The sequence below is a fragment of the Chanodichthys erythropterus genome, chromosome 2, assembly GCF_024489055.1.
Source record: "Chanodichthys erythropterus isolate Z2021 chromosome 2, ASM2448905v1, whole genome shotgun sequence".
Lineage (NCBI taxonomy): Eukaryota > Metazoa > Chordata > Actinopteri > Cypriniformes > Xenocyprididae > Chanodichthys > Chanodichthys erythropterus.
Genome location: NC_090222.1, coordinates 17,391,620 through 17,415,493, shown reverse-complemented (window position 1 = coordinate 17,415,493; position 23,874 = coordinate 17,391,620). Strand labels below are relative to the sequence as shown.

Sequence of the window (23,874 nt, the reverse complement as noted above, 5' to 3'; positions counted from 1 at the left end):
TGGGTTTGTTTAGATTAGCACATTATTGAGCAAAATCACATGAAAACTAGCACCAACCCATCTGAAGGGAAACAGCCTAAACTGCTTTGCTGGTCTTTTGGCTTGTTTTATGGATTTTTGGTTTTCAGTTGGTCTTAAAGGGATATTTCACCCAAAAACAAAAATTCTGTCATCATTTACACGCCCTCATTTTATAACCTGCACACATTTCTTTCTTCTGTTGCACACGAAAGAAGATATTTTGAAGAATGTATTTAACCAAACAGTTGATGGACCCCATTGACTTCTGTAGTATTTTTTGCCTACTATGGAAGTCAATGGAGTCCATCAACCTTTGGTTACCCTATATTCTTCAAAATATTTTCTTTTGTGTTCAACAGAGGAACAAAATTCATACAGGTTTGAAACAACTTGAGGGTAAGTAACCTAAATGATGACAGAATTTTCATTTTTGGGTGAACTATCCCTTTAATCTTGGCCAGGATGTAAGACCACCTTAGATTTTACAATATGCTAACATTAACAGTGGCTAACATTAACTTGTAGCAATACATTTGTTACAGAATTTATTAATCTTTGTAGTAAATAAAATACAAATGCTAAATAATATTAACAGATACCACTTTTGATTTTGATAATTTATTAGTAAATGCTGAAAATTATATTAATAAATGCTTTAGTAGCATTTTTTCCATTGTTAATTTATGTTAACCAATGTCATATAGCCTACTGTTAATGAATGGAACATATTAGACAGATTAGGGCGGCTGGTTTAGATATATGCCCAGATTTTTACATGATGACTAAAATGTAAGAGGTATACTAATCCTGAGAAGGATTTCTGGAAAACATTCTCTTCGGGACAACAATTCCCGCTAGCCCGGGGACTTGGGTGCTTTCCAACTCTGTACAGGGCTCAGTGTGCGCTTTAAACCACGTGACGTGAAGCGGAAATACTCTGTTCTCTCAAAATGTCCGCGGCCGAGGAAGACACGTTGCCTCAGGAGGATGATGGGTTTGAAGAGATGGAGTCGAGTGGAAGCGACGAGGATGTTATGGAGGGAGATGGACAGGCTGGGGACGGAGAGGAAAAAGTTTATGTCCCCGGTCTGCAGGCGCTTCAGCCTGGAGAAGAGCTCGAGATGGACCGGTCCGCTTACCGCATGTATCATGAGTGCCAGACCGGTCAGTTTGTTGAACATGTCCGATCAATAAACATTGACAAACATGGTCGATTTATGAATTGGTTTGCTGTATGTAACATATTACATCTACCAAGAAAAAAAAGTAACGTTACCATGGCAATAACATGTTTTTTTGGACTTTTAATTTTTACCTACTGCTGAAATATGTATCTAAATGTCAGTAAATTATGTGTAATTGTCCTGAATATATTGTCACAATATCCTAGTGGCAATGTAAGCTTCGTTTTCTCAGTGTAATAATAATTATAATGATGATTATTATTATTATTATTATTATTATTATATTTTAAATTGTGCCATTATTCACAATCATGATAGTAAGATCGGGATTTTGGGGAAATGTGCTTTGTTTTATAAATATGTACAGACCACAAACATGTCAGAGACTTGAATTGTATTGTATTTTATAATTTAATGGTCATTATTTCAATTTATTTATTTCTTCCTATAATGATATTGTTCATTTGTAAATGAGTAAGTTTAAATAAGTAAGTTTATTCACCATTTTATATTTTTATTTATTAATTATTATTACTATTGTCATTGTTGTCTTAATATTTTATGTATTATTTTGGTGGAAGGGGTTATTATGGGAAAAAAGTTATAACTTAAATTGTGTGAAGCTTTCTGTTAATGCTTCGGAAAGTTTATAAATAAAATGTAAAAAAAAAAAAAAAAAAAAAAGTGACAATCCAGTTAAGATGTTAATTAAGATGTTCTTCATCAAATCCATTATTCTCAAATTCTTCATCAAATTATTTTATTTAATTCCTTTGATTTTTTTTTTTTTTTTTTTTTTTTTTTTTTTCCTCCTAAAATAAGTGAAATATGGCCTGGATACTTTCTTGACCGGTTTTGTGAGAATGTATTGAAGCCTAATTTACATTAATTATATTTACAATCATAACCAGATGTTTCTGTTCCAAAACCATACCTGCTCTCCTCTTAAATTCATATAGGTGAATTTCTCTTTTCCCTTCAGGTGCTCCATGTCTGAGTTTTGATGTGGTGCGTGATGGTGAAGGAGAGGGGAGGGAGCAGTTTCCTCTCTCTTTGGTGCTTTGTGCGGGTACACAGGCGGACACTGCGTTAAGCAACAGGTAAACTGACAACAATACGATCAGAGCTTGCTACTTTTAATTTTCTTTAACAAACATTTAATACGTTTATTATGTTTGGCTTCTAACAAAGACCTAGAGATAATTACATTTTCTCAATCTCTAATCCAGGCTTATTGTCATGCGCATGCACAATCTTCATGGAACTGATAAAGAAAAAGATGAAAATGAAAGCAGTGATGAAGAAAGTGATGAAGATGAGGAAGACGAGGATAATAAACCACAGTTGGAGCTGGCCATGATGCCACATTATGGTGGGATCAACAGAGTCAGAGTAAGTTGCTAGTTGCTAAACTCCCTTTTTTGGGATATTGTATTTTAAAGATAATTATGTAAAATCGAAATAACTTTTATAGGTCTTTATTGGAAAGGGTTTAAACAATTTCTCATTCTTGTTCAATGAACCATAAACAGTTATTGCACAAGCACCTGTGGAACAGTCCTTAAGACACTAACAGTTTATAGGCTGTAGACAATTAAAGTCACATTTACACTTAGGACATTAAAGAGACCTTTCTACTGACTCAGAGGAAAAAAAACCCATAGGAAAGTGATATGTGAAGGACAAGTATGGTAACCCATACTCTGAAATTTATGAGACAGTTGTTGTCAGATTTCATTGGTGATTTCAAATATTAAATTTAATTGAAAGCTTGGCTAACAGCTTTGGATCATTTGATATTTCCTCATTCAAAGAGATAGGAGCTGCACTTGAATGCCCGAGAGGCGTTTCAAAGATGGCCGCCGAGTGAAATGACTTGTCTTAAAGGGACTTTGATTGAAGTTAGTGCACACACATTAGGAAGTGTGAGTAATGAACACACACACACTGCAAAATGTGGACACACACATTGTGGCTGTGGCGCCCGGGGAGCGGCTAAGGGGTTAAGTGCCTTGCTCAAGGGCACCTCAGTCATTTCCCGCCGGTATTGAGAATCAAACCCACAACCTTCGGGTTACCAGTCTTGACTCTCTAACCCAGGGGTGTCCAAACTCGGTCCTGGAGGGCCACTGTTCTGCAGAGTTTAGCTCCCAACCCTAATTAAACACACCTGAACCAGCTAATCAAGGTCTAATTAGGCATACTAGAAACTTTCAGGCAGGTGTGTTGAGGCAAAATGGAGCTAAACTCTGCAGGACGGTGGCCTTCCAGGACTGAGTTTGGACACCCCTGCTCTAACCATTAATCCAGTGACACACTTAATGATTATGAATGTAAATTGATATTTGCGACCGTTCGTGCCCAAATGCGCCGAGTCAGAGCCAGTTGCATTTAGTCAGTGTTTCAAATCATGCAGTATGCTGTCTCTAAAGATTTTAGTCTAAGACTTTAAGAAAAGTCATTGCCAGTCCTCCTCACAAAGATTTTTCTACACACATTTGATATTTGTGACTAACGCCACTGGTGATCATAAAAATAGATTAATTTAACAAAGTTGACTTGCCTCCAATTCTCTGTGAGCACATAGAGTACAAAGTCCACGTTACCTCTCCAACCAGGACCTCACCCATATCCTGCATGTTTTTCCTGTTTGTTTTTTTTATATATATAACTGGCACCAGCTGTTTGTTTACATCCATGTTTGTCTTGGTACAAGATCTTGTGCACAGTTGCGGTATCGCAATAAATGCCGTCATGACTCACCAATCGTTCAGTGTGTTGTTTAGTGGTCTGACTCTGTGGTAAACATTTGTGCTCTTCTCTGACTGCCAAAATTTAAAATCTGCTCCAGCTGAAAGAACTGTAAGTGTATTCAGTTCAGTCTTCAAATGTTTCAGATAGTCATTAAGTGTGTCCACGGCTTTAGGCTGTGACTAAAGAAGAAAGATGACCAGGGTCCCTGATCACCTGTGTGAACATGCCATAGTCCTGCTGCAGGAGGTATGAGGACTGCAGATGTGGCCAGAGCAAAAAGGGAGGGACAGGAAGGACATCTTATCGTCCTAAGAGTGGAATAACATCTCACAGCAAGAACAGACAAATCTGCTCCAGTCCATGAGGATGAGATTCACTGTAGAACTTAAAGCAGCTGTTGGCCACACCATATAATGACTCATACTTTTGATATTGACCCCCTTTGTTCAAGGTTTCTTTTGCCCAGAATCACAGATAAGGCTTAAGCCTAGTCCCAGACTAAAATGCACATTTGAGCTGTCTTAACTGAAAGCAACTTGCACTGACATATCTTATAATATGTCATTGCCATTGTTTTGTCTCAACATTTGCACCAGCAGGGCTTGACATTAACACCTGCCAAATGCGGGTAGATTTCAGCTGTGGCGGGTAAGACAACCACTCCCACTAGCCACTTTGGTGGGCTCAATATAATTTCAGCCTACAGCCTAATCAAAGGTAGCCAAGCTCGTTGTAGCACAAAATTACAATCTGATCACAATTCGTTATCGATTAACTTGCAGTTAGTGAAGGCAGGATAGGTGGAATCGTGCTGAAAGACGCACAACAGAAGCACTCTCTGTCTGTCGTGCGCGATCAGTTCTCCTTGCGCCTGAATAGTCAAATACACAAGCACACAGATATTAAAATGTCCATTGTGTGGAGTATATCGCGTGAATACAGTCGGTTACGGCTTAAGTGGATGTAAACAGGTGGGTAAAAACTGGATATGTGTCAGTATATTACATCCATGCATTCAGCAACCCAATTAAATACTTGTCTGTCATTAATGTAATCAAACAACAAAAGATGTAAAATAAATGTTAAATAAACCTACTGTATCTGAAAAAAAGAGGCTATTTAATTTACTATTGTATTTGTAATTAGTACAATAGTACAAATAGGAATATGTATAATAGTAATTTGCTTAATAAAAATAACTTAATTAAATAACTAAATGTATCATATTATGGTCATATTACCTACCCCTTGCCCACCCGTACATACCAGCTGATATACCATGTAGGCCTAGTCTTGGTTTAGGTGGTCAATCTACATTTGAAAGTTTGAAATGGTTTTAAATCTGACTAATCAAGTAAAATTACTCAAAATCAAGTAATTTTAGCATACCAAAGTCAACTTTAATCAATTAAATGTAATTTCCCAACAGCAAAATTGTGGCGAGTGAAAATGCTGAGTGGCTAGTTCTTTGGAATTAAGTTAATGTCAGGCCCTGTGCATCAGTAATGTTTTTTCTGAGGCACATTTATAAAAGCTACTTAAATGTCCTAATTTACCAGAGGCCTACTCCTGGCTTAAAGGGATAGTTCACCCAAAAATGAAAATGTGATGTTTATCTGTTTACCCCCAGCGCATCCAAGATGTAGGTGGCTTTGTTTCTTCAGTAGAACACAAATGATGATTTTTAACTCCAACCATTGCCGTCTATCAGTCAAATAATGTGAGTGGATGGGAACTTCTACTATAAGAGTAAATAAAACTTGCATAGACAAGTCCAAATTAAACCCTGCGGCTCGTGATGACACATTGATGTCCTAAGACACGAAACGATCGGTTTGTGTGATAAACCGAAAAGTATTTATATCATTTTTTTACCTCTAAAACACCATGTCCAACTGCGTTCAGCACTCCTTAGTAAGGTCTGATCGCGCTCTGACAGCAGCAGTGATGCCTTGCACTCACTGAAGTATATGCGCAAGACATCACTGCCGCTGTCAGAGCGCGATCAGACCTTACTAACCGAGTGCTGAACGCAGTTGGACATAGTGGTGTTTTAGAGTGTCGTCATGAGCCGCAGGGTTTAATTTAGACTTGTCTATGCAAGTTTTATTTACTCTTATAGTAGAAGTTCCCATCCGCTCCCGTTATTTGACTGACAGACGGCAACGGTTGGAGTTAAAAATCATCATTTGTGTTCTACTGAAGAAACAAAGTCACCTACATCTTGGATGCGCTTGGGGTAAGCAGATAAACATCAAATTTTCATTTTTGGGTGAACTATCCCTTTAAGCTAAGCGCTGCCTGTGAAACCAGGCCTACATTTAATTTCTGTTTGTCCAATGTCAGTGAGATTTGTTCAGTTCATATCTGTTATTCAGTCTTTTTTATGTTCATACAAATATTTACACGCAATAAGAAATTTGTTTAATTTTCTCACTATCATCTAAAGGTATTATCTTTATACTTGATTAGGTCACCCAGCGAGGGGAACAGGCATTGGCTGCTGTCTGGTCAGAGAAAGGTCAGGTGGAGATTTTTGACCTCCGGCCTCAACTTGAGGCAGTGCATAGTTCATCAGTGATGTCAGCCTTCATCAAGCAACAGAAGGAAGCCACACCCCTCTTCAGTTTTGCTGGTCACATGTCAGAAGGATTTGCAATTGATTGGTCACCAAAGGTACCAGGTAGGTAATATGAGGAGTGTTCGACCTGAAGCGGTGCTGCGCAGACTGATCGGCGTATGACATCAAAGCACCACGAGTGATTAGAGAGCTCCGGATGCTTTTGAATTGCTCTCGCCATACTTTGATGTCATACACAGTGTGTGACATATCAGTAGGATTTCAGTACAATAAACATTCAGATTTTAGTTTTTCAAAGAAAGTGTTTGTTTTATTTCTCCAAATCTTTTTAGATAACTGGTATCAATCTCAGACAGGATTGTTAAATAGTTTGCCAGGTCTACTTGGGTAAATGGAAACCCTACTTAAAGAGGTTGTTCCACATTATTTAGCAAGTCACAGCTCTCATGGTTAGAGGTGGCTAAAATGCAACTTCATCCATAACTGCCAGCCTGCACAGAGAGGTTCTTGAGACTTAATTGATAAAAGCAGCTTCAAATGCCTGTTTGCTGCTCAACACTGGCTTTTTTTAAAGCTGCCCTTTTAATACAATTAATTTGTTTGACAGAAACTTTCCTTAAAGGGTTAGTTCACCCAAAAATGAAATTTGTCAATAATCACTCACCCTCATGTCGTTCTACATCCGTAAGAGCTTCGTTCATCTTCGGAACACAAATTAAGATATTTTGGATAAAATCCGATGGCTCAGTGAGACCTGCATTGAAAGTTAATTTACTTTCAAATGCCCAGAAAGGTATTAAAGTTATATTTAAAACAGTTCATGTGACTACAGTCGTTCAACCATGATGTTATGAAGCGACGAGAATACCTTTCGTGCACCAAAAAAACTAAATAATGACTTTATTCAAAAATACCTAGTGATGGGCAATATCTAAACACCGCTTCATGAAGCTTTACGAATCTTTTGTTTTGAATCAGTGGTTCAGAGCACGTATCAAACTGCCAAAGTCACGCCCCCAGTGGTGAACCATTGAAATTTTGAAACACTTATGATGTAACGAAGCCTTGTTTACTGAAATCACGTGACTTTGGCAGTTTGTTATGAGCTCCTAACCACTGATAAATTACAGAATTTTCATTTTTGGGTGAACTAACCCTTTAAGAAGCCTTTATCTATTCTCCTGTGCTCTAAATCACTCACCAATCTTATGTTAGTTTGGTAATCTCCATTCAGTTTTCACAAATTATTAGTTTTCATGCCTTTTGCTAGACATTGCTCCATTTCATGCTTTTCATCTTCAGAAAGATCTTTCTTCCTCCCCATATTGCAAGAGAACTGTGACTTGCTTAATAATGTGGAACAACCTCTACAAGTAGGTTTTCCATTTACCTAAGAAGACCTGGAAAACTATTTAACAAACCTGTCTGATACCAGTTATCTAAAAAAGATATGAGAAATAGAATAAACACTTTCTTTGAAAAACTAAAATCTGAATGTTTATTGTACTGAAATCCTACTGATATGTCACTTGCATAATAATTTGACAGAACAGGGTCTTATCCTTTATATAAACAGATGTCTAGACTAAAGGAACTACTGACTAAGACTCGAATCTTTTCATGTTTACCTACCTTAGGACGCCTGGTAAGCGGCGACTGCAAGAAGAACATTCATGTCTGGGAGCCACAGGAGGGTGGGACTTGGAAGATTGACCAACGGCCTTTCAGCTCACATAGCAAGTCTGTTGAGGACCTACAGTGGTCACCTACTGAAGCCACAGTATGTCAGTCAACAGAGAAAGATGATATTAAAATACTTTTCTTCAACAAGTGGATGTAATGTCTAAATTAGTGTTTCACTTTCACCCCCAGGTTTTTGCATCCTGCTCAGTGGATCAGTCCATTCGTATTTGGGACATAAGGGCACCACCTAATTCTATGCTTTCAGCCAATGAGGCTCATTCTTCAGATATCAATGTTATCAGCTGGAACCGGACTGAACCATTTATTTTGTCTGGAGGAGATGATGGCCTCCTGAAAGTCTGGGATTTAAGACAGTTCCAGGTGAGCATGAGCAAGATGAAACAAATATTAAGGTTTTATTTTCTAACTAAAGGTACAAAGTAGGGCTGTTTATATAAATACACACACATACATGTATATATTTAAGAAAAATGTCATATTTATATATAAAATATTAATATTTTAATAATTTTATATATATATATATATATATATATATATATATATATATATATATATATATATATATATATATATATATATATATATATATATATATATATATAGTTTTTTTTACACATGCATATATTTCTTAAATATATACATGTATATTTGTGTGTGTATATATATATATATATATATATATATATATATATATATATATATATATATATATATATATATATATATATATATATATATATATATATTTGATCAAAAATACAGTAAAAACTAATATTGTAAAATATTATAATTAAAAATAGATTTTATATTTTTATATATTGTAAAATGTAATTATTGTGATGTTTAAAGCTGAAATTTTAGCATCATTACTTGTCTTCAGTGTCGCGTGATCCTTCAGAAATCATTCTAATATGCTGATTTGGTGCACAAGAAACATTTCTTACTACCCTAGTGAAAAATAGTATACTTAAGCACAATTCATTCCTATGTACTTTAGTATAACTAAATGTATTTGTGGCACGATATAAATTGGTATACTTAAAGTCTGCTAAATTGGAACAACTAATTTTGTACTAAATGCATTTTAGTTGTCCAAAAGCAGTGCTGAAGTTCAACTAAAGTTGTATTAAATATACTTGTTTGTGCTAAAATGGAACTATTCCAAGTATACTTTAGTACACTTTAAATATACTTTTATTTAAGTTTTGAAATGCAGAATTCACTCAGCATAAACTTCAAATGTATTTTGGTGATGTTACAATTGCAATTCAGTTACATTGTAAGAGTGTTGAACATACATTAATATTATACTGATAACAAACTTTTAGTGATTTTAAAACACATTGCAATGTCATTCAAAGTTAACTTGTAGTGTGCTAATGGCATCATTATTGTAGCCTATTTGAAGCACACTATAAAGTAATCTTTATAAATAAAGTTACAGCTTTACAATATGTCTTTTACAGACACCTCAGTACACCAACCAATAGCTTATCAGTGAACGTCTGTGGTGAGACAATGGGAACATATATATGTATATTGAATGTAGGAACCAGAACAGGCTGGATTCAATGCACCACAACCACACCTGACTTAAAACGCAATGAAATTAATTGCCGGTCTTGCATTACACTGCATATTTAAATATGACGCGTAAATTAAAATGATTTACTTTAATGATTTAGTAAATGTTTCTGAATTGATTTGACCTTTTAACTTTTTGTGTAATTTGAGGACTGGTCAGCATCAGTTTAATTTGTTTAATAATTTATTATATTTGATACCCCCAATGGGCTGCAGTCCATATTCCAATGTGCAACGGGCCATTAAAGTAGCTTTAATGGATAAATTGTATTACACTTAGGTACGTTAAAATGCATTAGAACTATGTTGTTGTTTTGGTCATAATTTCAAATATTTACTTTTGTAACTACTTTCTATATCTATGTATATTTGCTTTGCCACAATGAAAATTGTGAAAAGAGCTACCTACCTGATTTTAAAAGTGTGGGCAAATTATTGAAAAGGTAAAGGTCATAATTATAAAACTTATTATTATTTATTTTTTTTGCAACTCAAAACACATTTCCTGTAAACTTTTATCTAGGCCAATACTATTTTTACACTCAACAAGTAGAACTCAAATATATTTCACTGAATTGTGCATTTAATCATAACCGGTCAACATAGGATTCAACAAAAATAAATTACTGAAGTAGTACTTAAATATTTAACAAATTAAATCATTTTATTTGCAAATTGCTCATTGAACTATACATTTGAGCTGTAGGCAAAGTTTGAAAATTCTGCCTTTACAGCACCTGTTAGCAGAAACAAACTAGATGTTTCAGTTCATACCTCACATTTTTTTGGTTTGCGGTCTATGTCAACATCTGGTTCAGTCAATGGTAGGACATTGGGGCAGGCCAATGGGGGACAAGGTTTAGCTTCAGCAGTCATGTCAGAAAGGGTGTATTTATGAGATAAAATGCACATGAACATCAGCACAACTTATTATTATGAATTTGGTAACTATAGATTTTCTTAAGAGTTTCCGAGGTGCATGGCGGTGAGAAAACATGTTGAGGCAATGGATCCAGAGTCTGCCCTAGTGAATTTTTTTTAAAATTTAAAATAGGCCTACATTTATTTCATACTAACTACAAACCCATTAATATATTTACTAACATACTGACATAAATATTCTATTTAAACTTTATTTGGAGTTCTTCTTTATTGCACAATGCATATTTCTTAATATTAAGCCATTAATATAATGTGTTTAATATTATTATTAGTAAGGATGGCATGATCACTGTATAATTTCAATACAAGATATTTAAAGTGTACCTAAAGTATATTTGCAACAGTTCCACTTTAGCACAATCAAAAAGTACAGCAGACTATTCCAATTTAGTATACTAAAGTACAATTGCAGTTTATTTATATTAAGTACATAAATATGTAAATGCAATTGTAGTATACTTATCATAAAATAAATGTATTTCAAATACATCTTAGTATTTATTTTGCATTAGGGTATTAAAGATAATGATATTATTATTAATATTTAAACAGTGTGTTGGCTTAAGATTTCAGTGGGAAACATGATGCACTCTTTTCCAGGATTTCTTTCCAAGATACATTTTCTTCCTAGTTGAATATAAAAGTACAAATTCTATAAATCTCTTCATTAAAACATGTTTATTTTTTCAGTCTGGACGTCCAGTGGCCAGTTTTAAGCAGCACAGTGCACCTGTGACATCAGTCCAGTGGAGCCCTGCTGACTCCAGTGTGTTTGCTGCAGCTGGAGCCGATGATGTCGTCAGCCAATGGGATCTGTCAGTGGAATCATGTGAGGAGGGAGGACAGGCAGAGGGCTTAAAACAGCTACCACCACAACTACTTTTCCTTCACCAGGGCCAGAAAGAAGTGAAGGAGATCCACTGGCATCCACAGATTCCTGGAGTTCTCATTTCCACAGCGCTGTCAGGATTCAACATCTTCAGAACTATTTCTGTTTAACTGACTGTGTGTCTGTGTGTGTGTGTGTCTGTGTGTGTGTCTGTGTGTGTGTCTGTGTGTGTGTCTGTGTGTGTATAATTTTATATGTACATAGATGGATGAATGGAACATCTTGGTTTGCATGATTCGTATGCATTTCTGTCATTTTCCCACCCTTGTACTCGTGGAACCAATTTTTCAACTTCTTGAGACAAATGATGTAATTGCGTATGATGAATTACTAATTTGTGCTCATTAAAACTCCATTTTGAATCATCCACAAGTCTGTTGGTTGTCTGACTTTTTTATTAATTTTAAAAACATATTGACAAAAGAAATGCTTGGGTATCTGTTCAGTTAAAAAAAAATTCTCAGGCAACTTAATGGACATAACAGAGGAAGATATTTTAGTCTTTCAGTCTGAAGCTGCTAAAGGCAGACTGAAGGTTTTAATTAAGGTTTGTTTTCAAAACCACAGTACCCTTCATATATATTATAATAAACAGGCAAATGTATTGTTAGTTTTTATTTATTCATGAAACAAAAATGAGAACTCCTCAATTCCCTCTGTATGTTTTGCTTTAGACAGCTGTTTTCAGTGCCAACCTTTAAAGATTACTGAAGGAAATTTGCTAAGACTAGATTAAAAACTAGATAAAATCATGTTATGATTCAGTGACTTGCTGGAAAGAGGAAATGGTTTTAATATAGAAGGATGCCCTCCAGTGTAAGTATGAAGAAATGGCTTGTTTACATTTTTGGCCAAAATTGTTTAAAAAATATTTTTGTAAATACTCCACTTCCAGTCATTGTTTTTCCAGGCTTGTTGTACTTTGATCCTTAGTTGATGACGTAAGCCAATTAATTCTGGACTCGTGGTCATGGATTTGGCGTTTGTTGATGGAGAACAGCAATTACAAAAATTCCATATCATGTAATTTAGAATTATTCTGAAAAGTTTTGAGTGGAACTAAACATTCATCCGTTCATTCACCCACACATCCATACATACATAAATCATCAGGCAAAATTATCCCACACTGATGCTGTCGAAATAAAATGTGAGGGAGTTAAAGATAGCAAAGAATTCATTTATTTACCTGTTTTTAAAATAAAAAATATATATATATATCGATAAAAAATAGAATTACAGAAATGCATTTACCTCCCATCAGCACATTCAAAGAATACAAAATGCTACAAACCGTTTTATAAAACTTTTAATTACACTTTTTGGTTTATCTACATTATTTCAGTTGGCAGAGTGGTTTTGAGTGTAAAATAATTACTGATTGTCTGTTACATAATCTTTAGTATTCAAATCAATCAAATGTGAAAGCAAGATAAAAAGCAACTGTTTTTAAAAAATAAACTCAACCTATTTTAGCTTTTCATGCTTCCCTTTATGAATCTGGTCAAAACCTACACAAATGATCAACCAGAATATGAGTTTGTTTATTCATTCACAGTTTAAAAACTATGCCTTTTGCACTTGTTTAGCTTTAAGACTATTTTGTAGTGTGTAACTATATTGTGTGCTTTTCATTCTTACACTCCAAAAACAAAAAGCAATCTGATTGCTTATTGCATTTAAGGGTATGTATGTATGTATATATAATAACAAAAACTCCCAGGAGAAAATTCCAGCATTTGTGAATGCATTCAGCAACCTTGCATCTTCCCACAAAAAGAAAAGCTTCTTCGCTGGCTTTTCAGTGAAACTAGGCAAGACCAAGTTGGAAATCATCTTAAGTGCCTTTTGTAAGGCACTGTATATAACCATAATATAAACAATAATTAATAACTTTGCATGTGGCGTTTGGCTTAAAAGAAGAAAAAAAAAAACTGTTATTCTAAGCATCACCTTAGTCAGTCTCCATTGAGATTAAAGCTGTATCCAGTTAACTGAAGAGGGTAAAGTGCCCTACAACGGAGCTATTAAGTGGAAATAGTAAAAAGTGTTTTATATAACGGAGACCTTGGGAAATGTATGCAAAAAATTGTTCTTAGGTTATTCTTTAAGACGTCACGCTGTCCACTTTGAGACTCTCAAAATTTGTATTTATAAAATCCAATAAAAAGACAAAACCACAACATAGTCTTCCTTTCATAAAATAGATTCGAAAATGAGCAAACACCATCGTAAACTTCAAAAGTGTGGAAAAGAGAGCTCCAAATAGTCCAGTTATTACCTCAAGAAGGAAATTTTCATTAACTCTCTGTGTTTGGATTTTTTTGAAGAATGATTCTGTTCACATGTCATGATCCGTCAACGATGCTAAAGACTTATTTTTGGTCCTCAAATCTCTTGCAATGTCTTCTTATAGTCCAATCTCATCATCGAACTCATCCTCAAAAGTGTATCCTTGTTCTCCGTTGACACCCTCCTCCTCTGAATCTGTTTCTGAAAGATGTTGGTCTTCTCTCCTCCGGTCCAACGGTGAGACTCCCTCATATTCTGAGCTCATTGAGGAAGAGGGGCTTGGAGAGTTGTCCTCCTTCCGATTAACCATCTCTGCTTGTCTTGGGTCTTTGTCGTAAACCATTTGCCCACTAATCTCCTGCATCTCCTTATTTGGTCTCAAGCTGCTTTCTTCTTCACCTTCCACGTCTAGCCCCTCAATTACTTCCTGTCGACCGATGATCTCATCACGTTTGTCGCTGAATCGCACTTTAGGCCTGAGCCCCTTTGATTTCACGCCATTCATCTCGTTGAGTTGCTCATCTCGTTGGCTCACCTCTTTAGTCACACTTTCCGTTCTCATCCTCTCATTCAGCTCATTGGCAGCACTCCTTGGTGACATCATCACATCTCTTGAGCCCTTGCTGGGACTAAACACCTCTTCGGTGTCTTTGCGAGAACCCATGGTCAGTCCATCCATCACTCCCAGTACATCTCCTAAAATCGAAGGCCCTAAATCCAAGTCGAGGTCAAAGGAGGAAACTGAATCAGAGTGCCGAAGCTCACTTGGACTGGTATCTTCTGCATATTCAGTATCATCATTATGGTTCATCTGAATGTCTGTGGTCTCTACAGTGGCGGCCCCGACTGGTTCCACAGAGTTGGAATTAGGACTAGGGGGGCCATGGCTGGACAGGAAGGAGGTGTCACCAAAAGCATCTCCACCACGACCAATGTGCATGGTGTGACGGAAATCACCCAGGGGAGCGGAGATCATGGTGGGGTCCAGACGAGGGGCTCGAGATGATTTGTGGAGAGGCATGGTAGCAACTGAGGAACGAAATTGCAAAGTCAGATGAAGGGAAATGTGTAATAAAAACATTTAATGAACTAAATGATTTACTGTTAACCATTATATTATATTATAGTTCATTATTAAAGTTATTCACATACATAAATCTCCTATATTAACTGTAATATAATATCATATCTTCTGGTATTATATTATAATTATTATTTAATGTTGCTTGTTATTGACATTCCTATATTTCTTTCCTCAGTTCTCTGTAAAACCGTAAAGGATTAGTTCACTTTAAAATAAAATTTTCCTGATAATTTACTCGCCCCCATGCCATCCAAGATGTCTTTCTTTCTTCAGTCGAAAAGAAATTAATTTTTTTGATGAAAACATTCCAGGATATGCTTTATATAAACAAATGATCGCCTTTGTAAGTGTTTCCGTCAAAACCGCATTTCCGTATTCTTCAAAAGGTTTACACTGTATGCCCTACGCCTTTCCTATTCTACTTACGGAACGAACGCGGCGCCTGTTACATTTTTCCCGTAAGTAGAATAGGGAAGGTGTAGGAAGTACAGCGTAAACTTTTTGAAGAATACGGAAAGCGGAAGCACTTGCAAGGCAATCATTTGTTTATATAAAGCATATACATTTTTTTCCGAAAATGACCAATCGTTTCGCTAGATAAGACCCTTATACCTAATCTGGTATCGTTTAAAGCCATTTGAAGCTGCACTGAAACTGTCATTTTGACCTTCAACCGTCTGGAGGACACTGAAGTCCACTATAAGGAGAAAAATCCTTGAATGTTTTCATCAAAAACCTTAATTTCTTTTCGACTGAAGAAAGAAAGACATGGGGGTGAGTCAATTTTCAGGAAAATTTTATTTGAAAGTGAACTAATTCAGTGGGACTAATTCAATTCAGTGGGACTCAACTGCTCAGTTCTGAGTGAGCTGAGGGTGATATATACAACTTTGGTCTTAAATCTATAGATTTCCATAGTTTATCCATAATCAGGTAGACCTATGAAATCATTACGCTGCACAAAATAAAAGCTATGATTGCGTAAAGGTTGTGAAAAAGAGGAGCTGACAGACGCCAAATCCAAGCTCGGACTTGTATGTGTTTAAATGCATTCTTGCCTCAGGCATTCTCGCGAGGGCTGAGAAACATTATGAACGTGCCTACGCCACAGACATCTATTTTAAAGCTTAATTTGATTAAATAATTAACAGACAGAAATATAACACTTTTCTGGAGCCTATAAAATACGTCTGAAGCTCAGTGATAGTTTCTAATACTTCAAAATTAATTTTTCATGCTTCAACAATTTATTAATAATTGAAAAATTAATCATTTAAATCTTTATAGTTGTTAAAAATCCCTTTTTGGTATCATATGAGACGCTTATTTATTCGAAAGAATGAGTAATATCGAAATGTATGTGTCCTGACCTATTCATAAACAACTGCAACAGCTGGAAAGGGTATCAGTTCTTGGCGTCCTTAACAGATCTATTCACGAGTAGGTTATAAAATACAAAATTATGAGGATAGTTCTACTGATAAATATTATAAAAGAACTTTTATATGCATTTTATACACATTAGAAGAAAATGTAATAGAGTAATCGCAGCCAAGTAACTCTTACCAGTGGTTTTTAAATGTTAAGCAGAAGACCTGCCTGTTGCCCAGGAGTGAGTCGCCCTGTTCAATGAAGCTGTAACAGAGCAAAAATCAACGTGTGTATCAAATAGTATAGTTTGATGCAATAAAGGTCTCTTAAAGTGGGAGTAACTGCAAAAGTTACGCGCCCAACGTAGTTATCGAATCGGTTTCCTTCAAAACGAGGGAATTTAGACTTACTTTGATCACCGTATGCTTGTCAACGGGGTTGTGCCTATTTGTTCTCCTTTTAACCAAATGTTTCTTTAAATATCTTCGCTTTCCTTCTTTTACTGACTTTTCTGGCGTCGCTCTTCTCTCCGATATTTCTTTTTTTTCCTTTAGGGATGGGCAAGGAAGTGACGTGAGTTTTACATGGGAGCGCTTTGGCTGCAGATGTGATAGTGAATGAAAGTACAGACTGACGCAGATCTGCCCTATAGTCTGCGCATTGCTTTTCTTTCACAACAAAATTTTGATTTCGTTTTGAATTTTCAACCTCACTCAAGTGTAGAATCAGGAGTAAAAGTGGAGCTAAAGTTGAACAAGGCAATTGGTCATCTAATGATCATCTTTAGCAAAAATAGGTGATGCAAACATTTTTTTTTAAAGTGAGGAGAGATTTAAAATGTAAGGGTTATTGTTATGCCTGTGTGTACATTGTGTTTGATTGCCATGGATGAATCACATTTTGGAATCCGGTCTGTCAACATTTTAAACAGCTTGTTGAAGCAGAACCTGTTCTAATGCTCTGTTTTGTTTTTGTATCTCCATGTATAGGCCTATCACTTTCACCATCAATATTATAATGGAAGTACAAAGGCCATGATGAAAAACTTTGATTTCTTTGAGTTAAAAGCGTGAAATATGAAAAAGAAAGTCTGATGCATCAGGCTTTTATGACTTGTATGATATATGTGAATATGGAGATCATCAGAATATGGAGTTATATGGCCAAAGATTAAGATGACATTTTGTTAACTTTTAATGTACATCAATGAGATTTTTTTATGACAGTATAAGACTACTTACATACAATGCATATAAATATCAGTCAACACTCTATATCTCCCAATAATATGTCTCAGAAGGATGATATTTAAATGCTTAGTTTATGATCAAAGCTATTTCTTCTATTTTGGGAGGCAATATATATAAAGCAAGTTTTTTTCTATCCAGTACTAAAAGTTCATCCTGATATATTATGATAATATAAAAGTTATTATTATATTTACTTTATTAAAATCATTAAAGATTTCACAGCATAAGGGTGTGATCTAAAGGATGGCATTTTTACAATACTAAAATGACTTGCTAAAAAGTATGAACCATCAATCAGAGGACAGAAGGCACGTAGAAGGTTGAATACAACAGGTTTTTCCAGCCTTTTTTTATTTTGTTGACAGCTTAGATTTGAAATTCATGCATCAAATATGATACAGTAGGCTAACAGGGTTAAGAAAACTGAGATCTTTGAATGAATGAGAGATTAAAGGCTACAACTGACATTCTTTCTGCTTTGGTGGCCCACATTTCCTGCCTGGAAAGAGAATTCAAGGATGCTGCAGCTGAACCATGAATCACATCACATCACTTCCTCTTTCTTAGCACAGCTTACGTCATACTAAAACACAATATCACTAGGGTTACTAGTACAATGATGAATGGCTGGAAGTGTTGCCAATGTATGAGGTCACATATAAAACCCAGCAAGACTGAAGGAGTAGTTCACTGGATTAGAGAATATCCATTTACATGAACAAGTAAGTCTGAGCAGTATGCCCTATTTACACATGGATTTATATTTGCTCCCCTGTAAATTCTCTATATTTTGAATGGCCTTTAGTGTTGTACTGTGAGTAAAACATTTTAAGGGATACAAGTCTGTGAAGCTATGAAGTGTATCAAAGTAAACAGTGTACTTAGCCTACATTTGAAGTGCAGCTGATCTCATACCAGCTTGCATATCTATTCATCACTTGCCAGACCCACACACTAACAAGCTTTCCAGAAGTTCTCATCTTATGTAACCACTTTTATGAAAATGTTGCCATCCAGTGGTGTGATTTGTTTATAAGTGATTAGTCTATAAGTTAACATTTAAGTATCCTTAAAATCTGCTGGTACTAAATTAAAACGAATTTATTATCCTAAACTGAATTTAAACTAATTATGTAAACTAAATAAAATAATAACTAAATCTCTAATAAATACTGTTTTCTTTTTATGGTAGCCTATTTAAAAATAGAATGCCCTCAGAGACTTTTAATTTGAAAAATCAGTTCGGTACGCCTGCGCAGTCCGCTCGTGTTGCTGCCTGTTGTGTATGTCGGAGGATGTCTGACAACGCAGAATCTCCTACAGAAAATCAAAAAGATGAACATTCGACACAACACACTGTCACTGAACACACTGGATCATCGGATGAGAAGAAAAAGAGTATGAGTTATATAAATGACAGATAAACTGTTATAAATTAATTACTAAACGCTGCTGCAGTGTTTAATTCGGGTAGGGTTATTATCGAGCTACTTCCGCGATTTTGCAAAGATTGACAGGTCTGCCAGCCAATGAGCTTTCCGTTTGTATGTAGACAGCCAATGGCTGGGCAAGCAGGCATGTGCTTCTTTGCCATGACAGGGTTTGTAAGAGTTTAATTTTTGTCATGATTTTAAAGAAAAATAGGCCTACTCGCCTTTTTAATGAACTAAATGGCCTAAAACATTCTTGTATAATCATTTAACCATAGATGACAAGATATTGCATAGTATTAAAATCACATTTTATTGCTACGGTGGGAACCCCTTTGTGGACCCTATGGCCATATCGTACCATATTAACGTATTTATATAGGCCTAATGTCTTTATAATAGAGCCTTTCGCATCATTATTGAGGTACAGAGTAATATACTTTTAAATTTGTGCTTGCTTTAAATGTTCACAAAAAATAGTTTGACATCAAACAGTAATTAGCAGTCCCTTGTGGATAAAGTGCAGTTAATTGTATTGGATGTACACTTGCGCACTTAAGATCTTAAAAATGTTTGGTCACACTATATTAGGTGTGATTATCTACTGTGTAGGCCTTGCATACTTGAATAAAAATACTTTTTTAAGTGTAATATACAGTATTGTACTGTTTTACAACGTAACTTAAGTGTATTTAATGAGAGTTTCATTACACACTTAAGTACACTTTTAAAAGTGCAATATGTAATACGTTTCAGCTTCTTAATAAGTATGATCCACAGAGATTTTCTGAGTTATGTAATTGTGTTCTCTTTTAATCTTTCAGTTGATGTGCTGTTGAAGGCTGTCGGTGATACGCCCATCATGAAGACCAAAAAATGGTCCGTGGAGCGAGGGAGGACAGTGCAGTCACTCGCTCAATTCATCTCACGCTTTCTCAAATTGGAGCCTAGTGAACAATTGGTATGTTATTCACCCCCACTATGGCTACCTCATTTCATTAAAAAGCTGTGCAAGTCAGGGTGGGCTCTACAGGAGTCTTTGCCTCCTCTGCCAGACCACTGTGACAACAACAATAGAACACAACTACTCATTTTTCCCCTTTAGAAAGCTTATTTAAGGTATTCATCTTGACGTTAAAGCCCAAAGTATACTTTGGCCATCCACATTCCATGACGGTCTGCACACTGTCCATGTAATTTTCATCATCAGGAGGATCCGCGTACAATAGCACATGTGCAAGGTGAATGTTGAGACAGAAGAGGCCACTTGGTGGCAATATGCAGCTGTGATGTATCGTGCAGTTGTCAAAGAAGAGTGCAGAAAGAGCGATATAGATCAACATGCTTTTCCAAGAACAGTAAACAAAGCAGCATATAATTGTCCATCTTTTTTTGTTTTGGTTCTTGTTTTAAACTTTGCATGCAATGGCGGATCTGCTACTTTTCTTCTTTTGTCCTTTTGAGTCAATGTCCTGTAAATGTAAATGACATGACTCATTGCTGCTCTCTGATATCCTGTCTGGAAAAGCAACTGTGTCAAAGTTGCCCATCTGTGCTCATCTGGTGGAGTTAATATATTTTTGAAAGCTGTGCGGGATAGTTCACCCAAAAATGAAAATTCTGTCATCATTTACTCACCTTCAGGTTGTTCCAAACCTGTATACATTTCTTTGTTCTGTTGAACACAAAGGAAGATATTTTGAAGAATGTGGGAAACTGAACAGTTCTGGGGCACCATTGACTTCCATAGTATTTTTTTTTCCTACTATGGAAGTCAATGGTGCCCCAAAGTGGCCAGGTTACAAACTGGTTACAAAATATTTTCCTTTATGTCCAGCAGAACAAAAGAAATTTATACAGGTTTGGAACAACTTTAGGGTGAGTAAATGCTGACAGATTTGTAATTGTTGGGTGAACTATCCCTTTAACACGTGTGCAAGGGAACCGGTCTTGAAAATGGTATGTCATTTCCCGGCAGTCTTTAGCTCAGCGAGCTTAACCTTTGGCCCCCTGTTGTCCAACACAATATTTGACCATACCCCCCCCCCGAGCCCCCCCCACCCACACACACACATTTCTGAAGCACAAAACATAAAATCCATGAGCCAACTCAGTAAATATAATGACACGCGATAGAACATTTGAAAAGGCAAAACTGCTGATGATTAATACCAGCGGTAACATTCTACAACGTTCTAAATGGAGGTTGTATGTAGTCATGTTGCCGGAAAAATTGAGTAATCACTGTCCTAATGTGTAGTAAGTAATATACAATTGTATTTATGAATCAACCCAAAATAATTTTACTCATGAAATCGAATAGAAAAAAGAATTATGAGATGAACTAGTTTTTTACTGAATGCTTTATTTTTATCTTTCAATATTTTTCTCCTCTTCCATCAGTTCATTTATGTCAATCAGTCATTTGCTCCGTCACCAGACCAAGAAGTGGGTGTGCTTTTTGAGGTATGTTTTTGTGTGTGTGTGTGTGTGTGTGTGTGTGTGTGTGTGTCTGTACATGTTTTTCTATCCCAGTGGGGACTTCAACCTGAATGTACACTGACTTATGGGGGCTCGTGTCATCGTGAGGACCTAAATTGAGGTCCCCATGAGAGGTTTTCTGTGTTGGGTAGGTTTAGGGGTAGGGCTATTGTAAGGGGATAGAATATACAATTTGTACAGTATAAAAACATTACTTCTATGGAGAGTTCCCACAAGGATAGAAAATCAGACACGTATGTATGTGTGTGTGTGTGTGTGTGTGTGCTTTTGTTTATATTACATTGTGGGGACCAAATGTCCCCATGATGTAATATAAACCTGAGTTCACCTACATCGTGGGGACCAGCCAGCGGTCCCCACAATGTAAATGGGTTTATAAATCATATAGAATGAGTTTTTGTGAAAAAGTAAAAGTTTGCACAGTTTCCTGTGAGGGTTAGGTTTAGGGGTAGGGGCAGGGTAGGGGGATAGAATGTACAGTTTGTTCAGTGTAAAATGCATTGAAGTCTATGGAAAGTCCCCACAATTCACAAAAACAAACATGTGTGTGTGTGTGTGTGTGTGTGTGTGTGTGTGTGTGTGTGTGTGTGTGTGTGTGTGTGTGTGTGTGTGTGTGTGTGTGTGTACTTGTTTTGACTATACTTGTGAGGACCAAATGCCCTCACTTATATTGTGAAATACTTTCACAACCCACTAGTGAGGACATTGACTGGTCCTCACTAGTTTAAAATCAACCAAAAGATTTTTTTTAAATCTTGTGTTTTGCACACGTTTCTGTGATGGGTAGATTTAGGAGTAGGGGTTGGGTTAGGTGATAGAAAATATCACTGACCTGATATAAAATCAGTGGAAGTCTATGCAGTGTCCTCAATAATATAGCAAAACAAACCTGTGTGTGTGTGTTGCCAAATGCTACTCTGCCCCCATCTGGCTTTTTAAGGAAATTTAATGTAGACTGAAATAATTTCAGATGGCCATTTGGTTGCACTTTATTTTAAGGTGTCTTAAAGTCACAGTATAATTATACTTTTAAGTACTAAGTACTAATATAAATTAACATTTACTTGCTATAGGGTTACGGGTAGGGGTAGTGTTTGGTTTAGTTGCATGTAATTATGCATAATTTTCCACAGTAAGTTACATGTAGCATGTATAACAAAGACACTGTAAAGTAGGGCTGCAACGATTAATCGCGATTAATCGTTTGCAAAATAAAAGTCTGTGTTTACGTAATATATATGTGTGTGTTCTGTGTATAATAATTATTTATATATAAATACACACACATTCATGTATATATTTAAGAAAAATGTTATATTTATATATAAAATATTTATGTTTATATTTAATATAAAATATATATAAATATATATATTTATAATACATGCATATATTTCTAAACTTTATACCTGTATGTGTGTGTATTTATATATACATAATTATTATACACAGAACACATACATATATATTACGTAAACACAGACTTTTATTTTGCAAACGATTAATCGCGATTAATCGTTGCAGCCCTACTGTAAAGTTAAATGTTACCAGCCAGTTTGAAGACAAATGCTACATGGACTGTTTGAAGATCTTCCTGCTCATTTTTGTATTATTCAGAAAACCTAAAAATTTAAATTAAATATTACAGTTCTCTACACAAGTGACTATTTCTGTTCTAACATGACCTGTGTAATGTATAGTGGATGTAGTTTAATGCAATTTTGGTGGGCATTTCTGTGAAGAAACTGTGTGTTTTCCTGATTTAATAGGTAAACCTTGTCGTTCTGCTCTGTTTTACAGTGTTTTGGGAGTGATGGGAAACTAGTTCTCCATTACTGCAAGTCCCAGGCCTGGGGATGACCGTGCAGCTCTCTTTTTCCCCTTTTTCCCCTTTCATTTATACATTTGTACACATACAGTAACAAAAACATCCCATACACATCTTCATTGTTTTTTATAACTTATTAATTTTTCATGTCTTGTTTTTTGTAAATAATAAAGTGTAAATAATATTCTAAAACAATGCATCATCTCGTGGGACTTTTTTAAAGCAAAGCAGAGTGAAGGTGGGGGGAATGGGTGAAAATCATAAGAACACCAAATACCTTTAGAAACTAATTCTGATGGGTGTTCTGTTGAAGTGATTTACAGGGACAAGGGCAATATGTGATTCTCAGAAGTACACAGTGATTACTTTTTACAGGAGGGGTGGGTAATGTCCCAGGACAGAACAGGTCACATGTAAGGGACAGTGGAGGGGTGTGAAGAACAGGTGGGACACAG

General features: G+C 35.8%; 3 protein-coding genes across 4 annotated transcripts; 2 read left to right on the top strand and 1 right to left on the bottom strand.

Moving 5' to 3' along the window:
* The first annotated feature begins 951 nt into the window (after positions 1-951).
* On the top strand, positions 952-12,028 carry grwd1 (glutamate-rich WD repeat containing 1). The gene is made up of 7 exons (XM_067402975.1): positions 952-1,185; positions 2,188-2,305; positions 2,435-2,597; positions 6,432-6,642; positions 8,178-8,320; positions 8,413-8,604; positions 11,464-12,028. The coding sequence occupies exons 1-7, from the start codon at positions 972-974 to the stop codon at positions 11,770-11,772; spliced, it is 1,350 nt and encodes a 449-aa protein (XP_067259076.1). The 5' UTR covers positions 952-971; the 3' UTR covers positions 11,773-12,028.
* A 46-nt stretch (positions 12,029-12,074) lies between these two features.
* Positions 12,075-16,970, bottom strand: cdc42ep5 (CDC42 effector protein (Rho GTPase binding) 5). Of its 2 annotated transcripts, XM_067402957.1 has the most exons (3): positions 16,820-16,970; positions 16,605-16,673; positions 12,076-14,983 (listed from the first exon to the last, which is right to left on the bottom strand). In XM_067402957.1, the coding sequence occupies exon 3, from the start codon at positions 14,973-14,975 to the stop codon at positions 14,073-14,075; it is 903 nt and encodes a 300-aa protein (XP_067259058.1). In that variant the 5' UTR covers positions 14,976-14,983; positions 16,605-16,673; positions 16,820-16,970; the 3' UTR covers positions 12,076-14,072. The 2 variants fall into 2 exon arrangements, with proteins under 2 accessions (XP_067259065.1, XP_067259058.1); XM_067402964.1 differs by lacking the exons at positions 16,605-16,673; positions 16,820-16,970 and adding an exon at positions 16,409-16,580 and having other exon boundaries at positions 12,075-14,983.
* Positions 16,971-18,923: 1,953 nt separating this feature from the next.
* atg12 (ATG12 autophagy related 12 homolog (S. cerevisiae)) lies at positions 18,924-23,668 on the top strand. Its single transcript, XM_067393357.1, has 4 exons — positions 18,924-19,057; positions 19,914-20,050; positions 21,493-21,555; positions 23,392-23,668. Exons 1-4 carry the CDS (start codon positions 18,955-18,957, stop codon positions 23,449-23,451), a joined length of 363 nt encoding a protein of 120 aa, XP_067249458.1. The 5' UTR covers positions 18,924-18,954; the 3' UTR covers positions 23,452-23,668.
* The last annotated feature ends 206 nt before the right edge of the window (positions 23,669-23,874 follow it).

Bases quoted from the DNA above. Each gene is read 5' to 3' on its own strand.
- grwd1 (XM_067402975.1), top strand. From the start codon at position 972: ATGTCCGCGGCCGAGGAAGACACGTTGCCTCAGGAGGATGATGGGTTT. The intron at 1,186-2,187 runs GTCAGTTTGTTG...TTTTCCCTTCAG, and splicing joins GTATCATGAGTGCCAGACCG to GTGCTCCATGTCTGAGTTTT. The intron at 2,306-2,434 runs GTAAACTGACAA...TCTCTAATCCAG, and splicing joins GACACTGCGTTAAGCAACAG to GCTTATTGTCATGCGCATGC.
- cdc42ep5 (XM_067402957.1), bottom strand. From the start codon at position 14,975: ATGCCTCTCCACAAATCATCTCGAGCCCCTCGTCTGGACCCCACCATG.
- atg12 (XM_067393357.1), top strand. From the start codon at position 18,955: ATGTCTGACAACGCAGAATCTCCTACAGAAAATCAAAAAGATGAACAT. The intron at 19,058-19,913 runs GTATGAGTTATA...TTAATCTTTCAG, and splicing joins ATCGGATGAGAAGAAAAAGA to TTGATGTGCTGTTGAAGGCT. The intron at 20,051-21,492 runs GTATGTTATTCA...CTCTTCCATCAG, and splicing joins TGGAGCCTAGTGAACAATTG to TTCATTTATGTCAATCAGTC.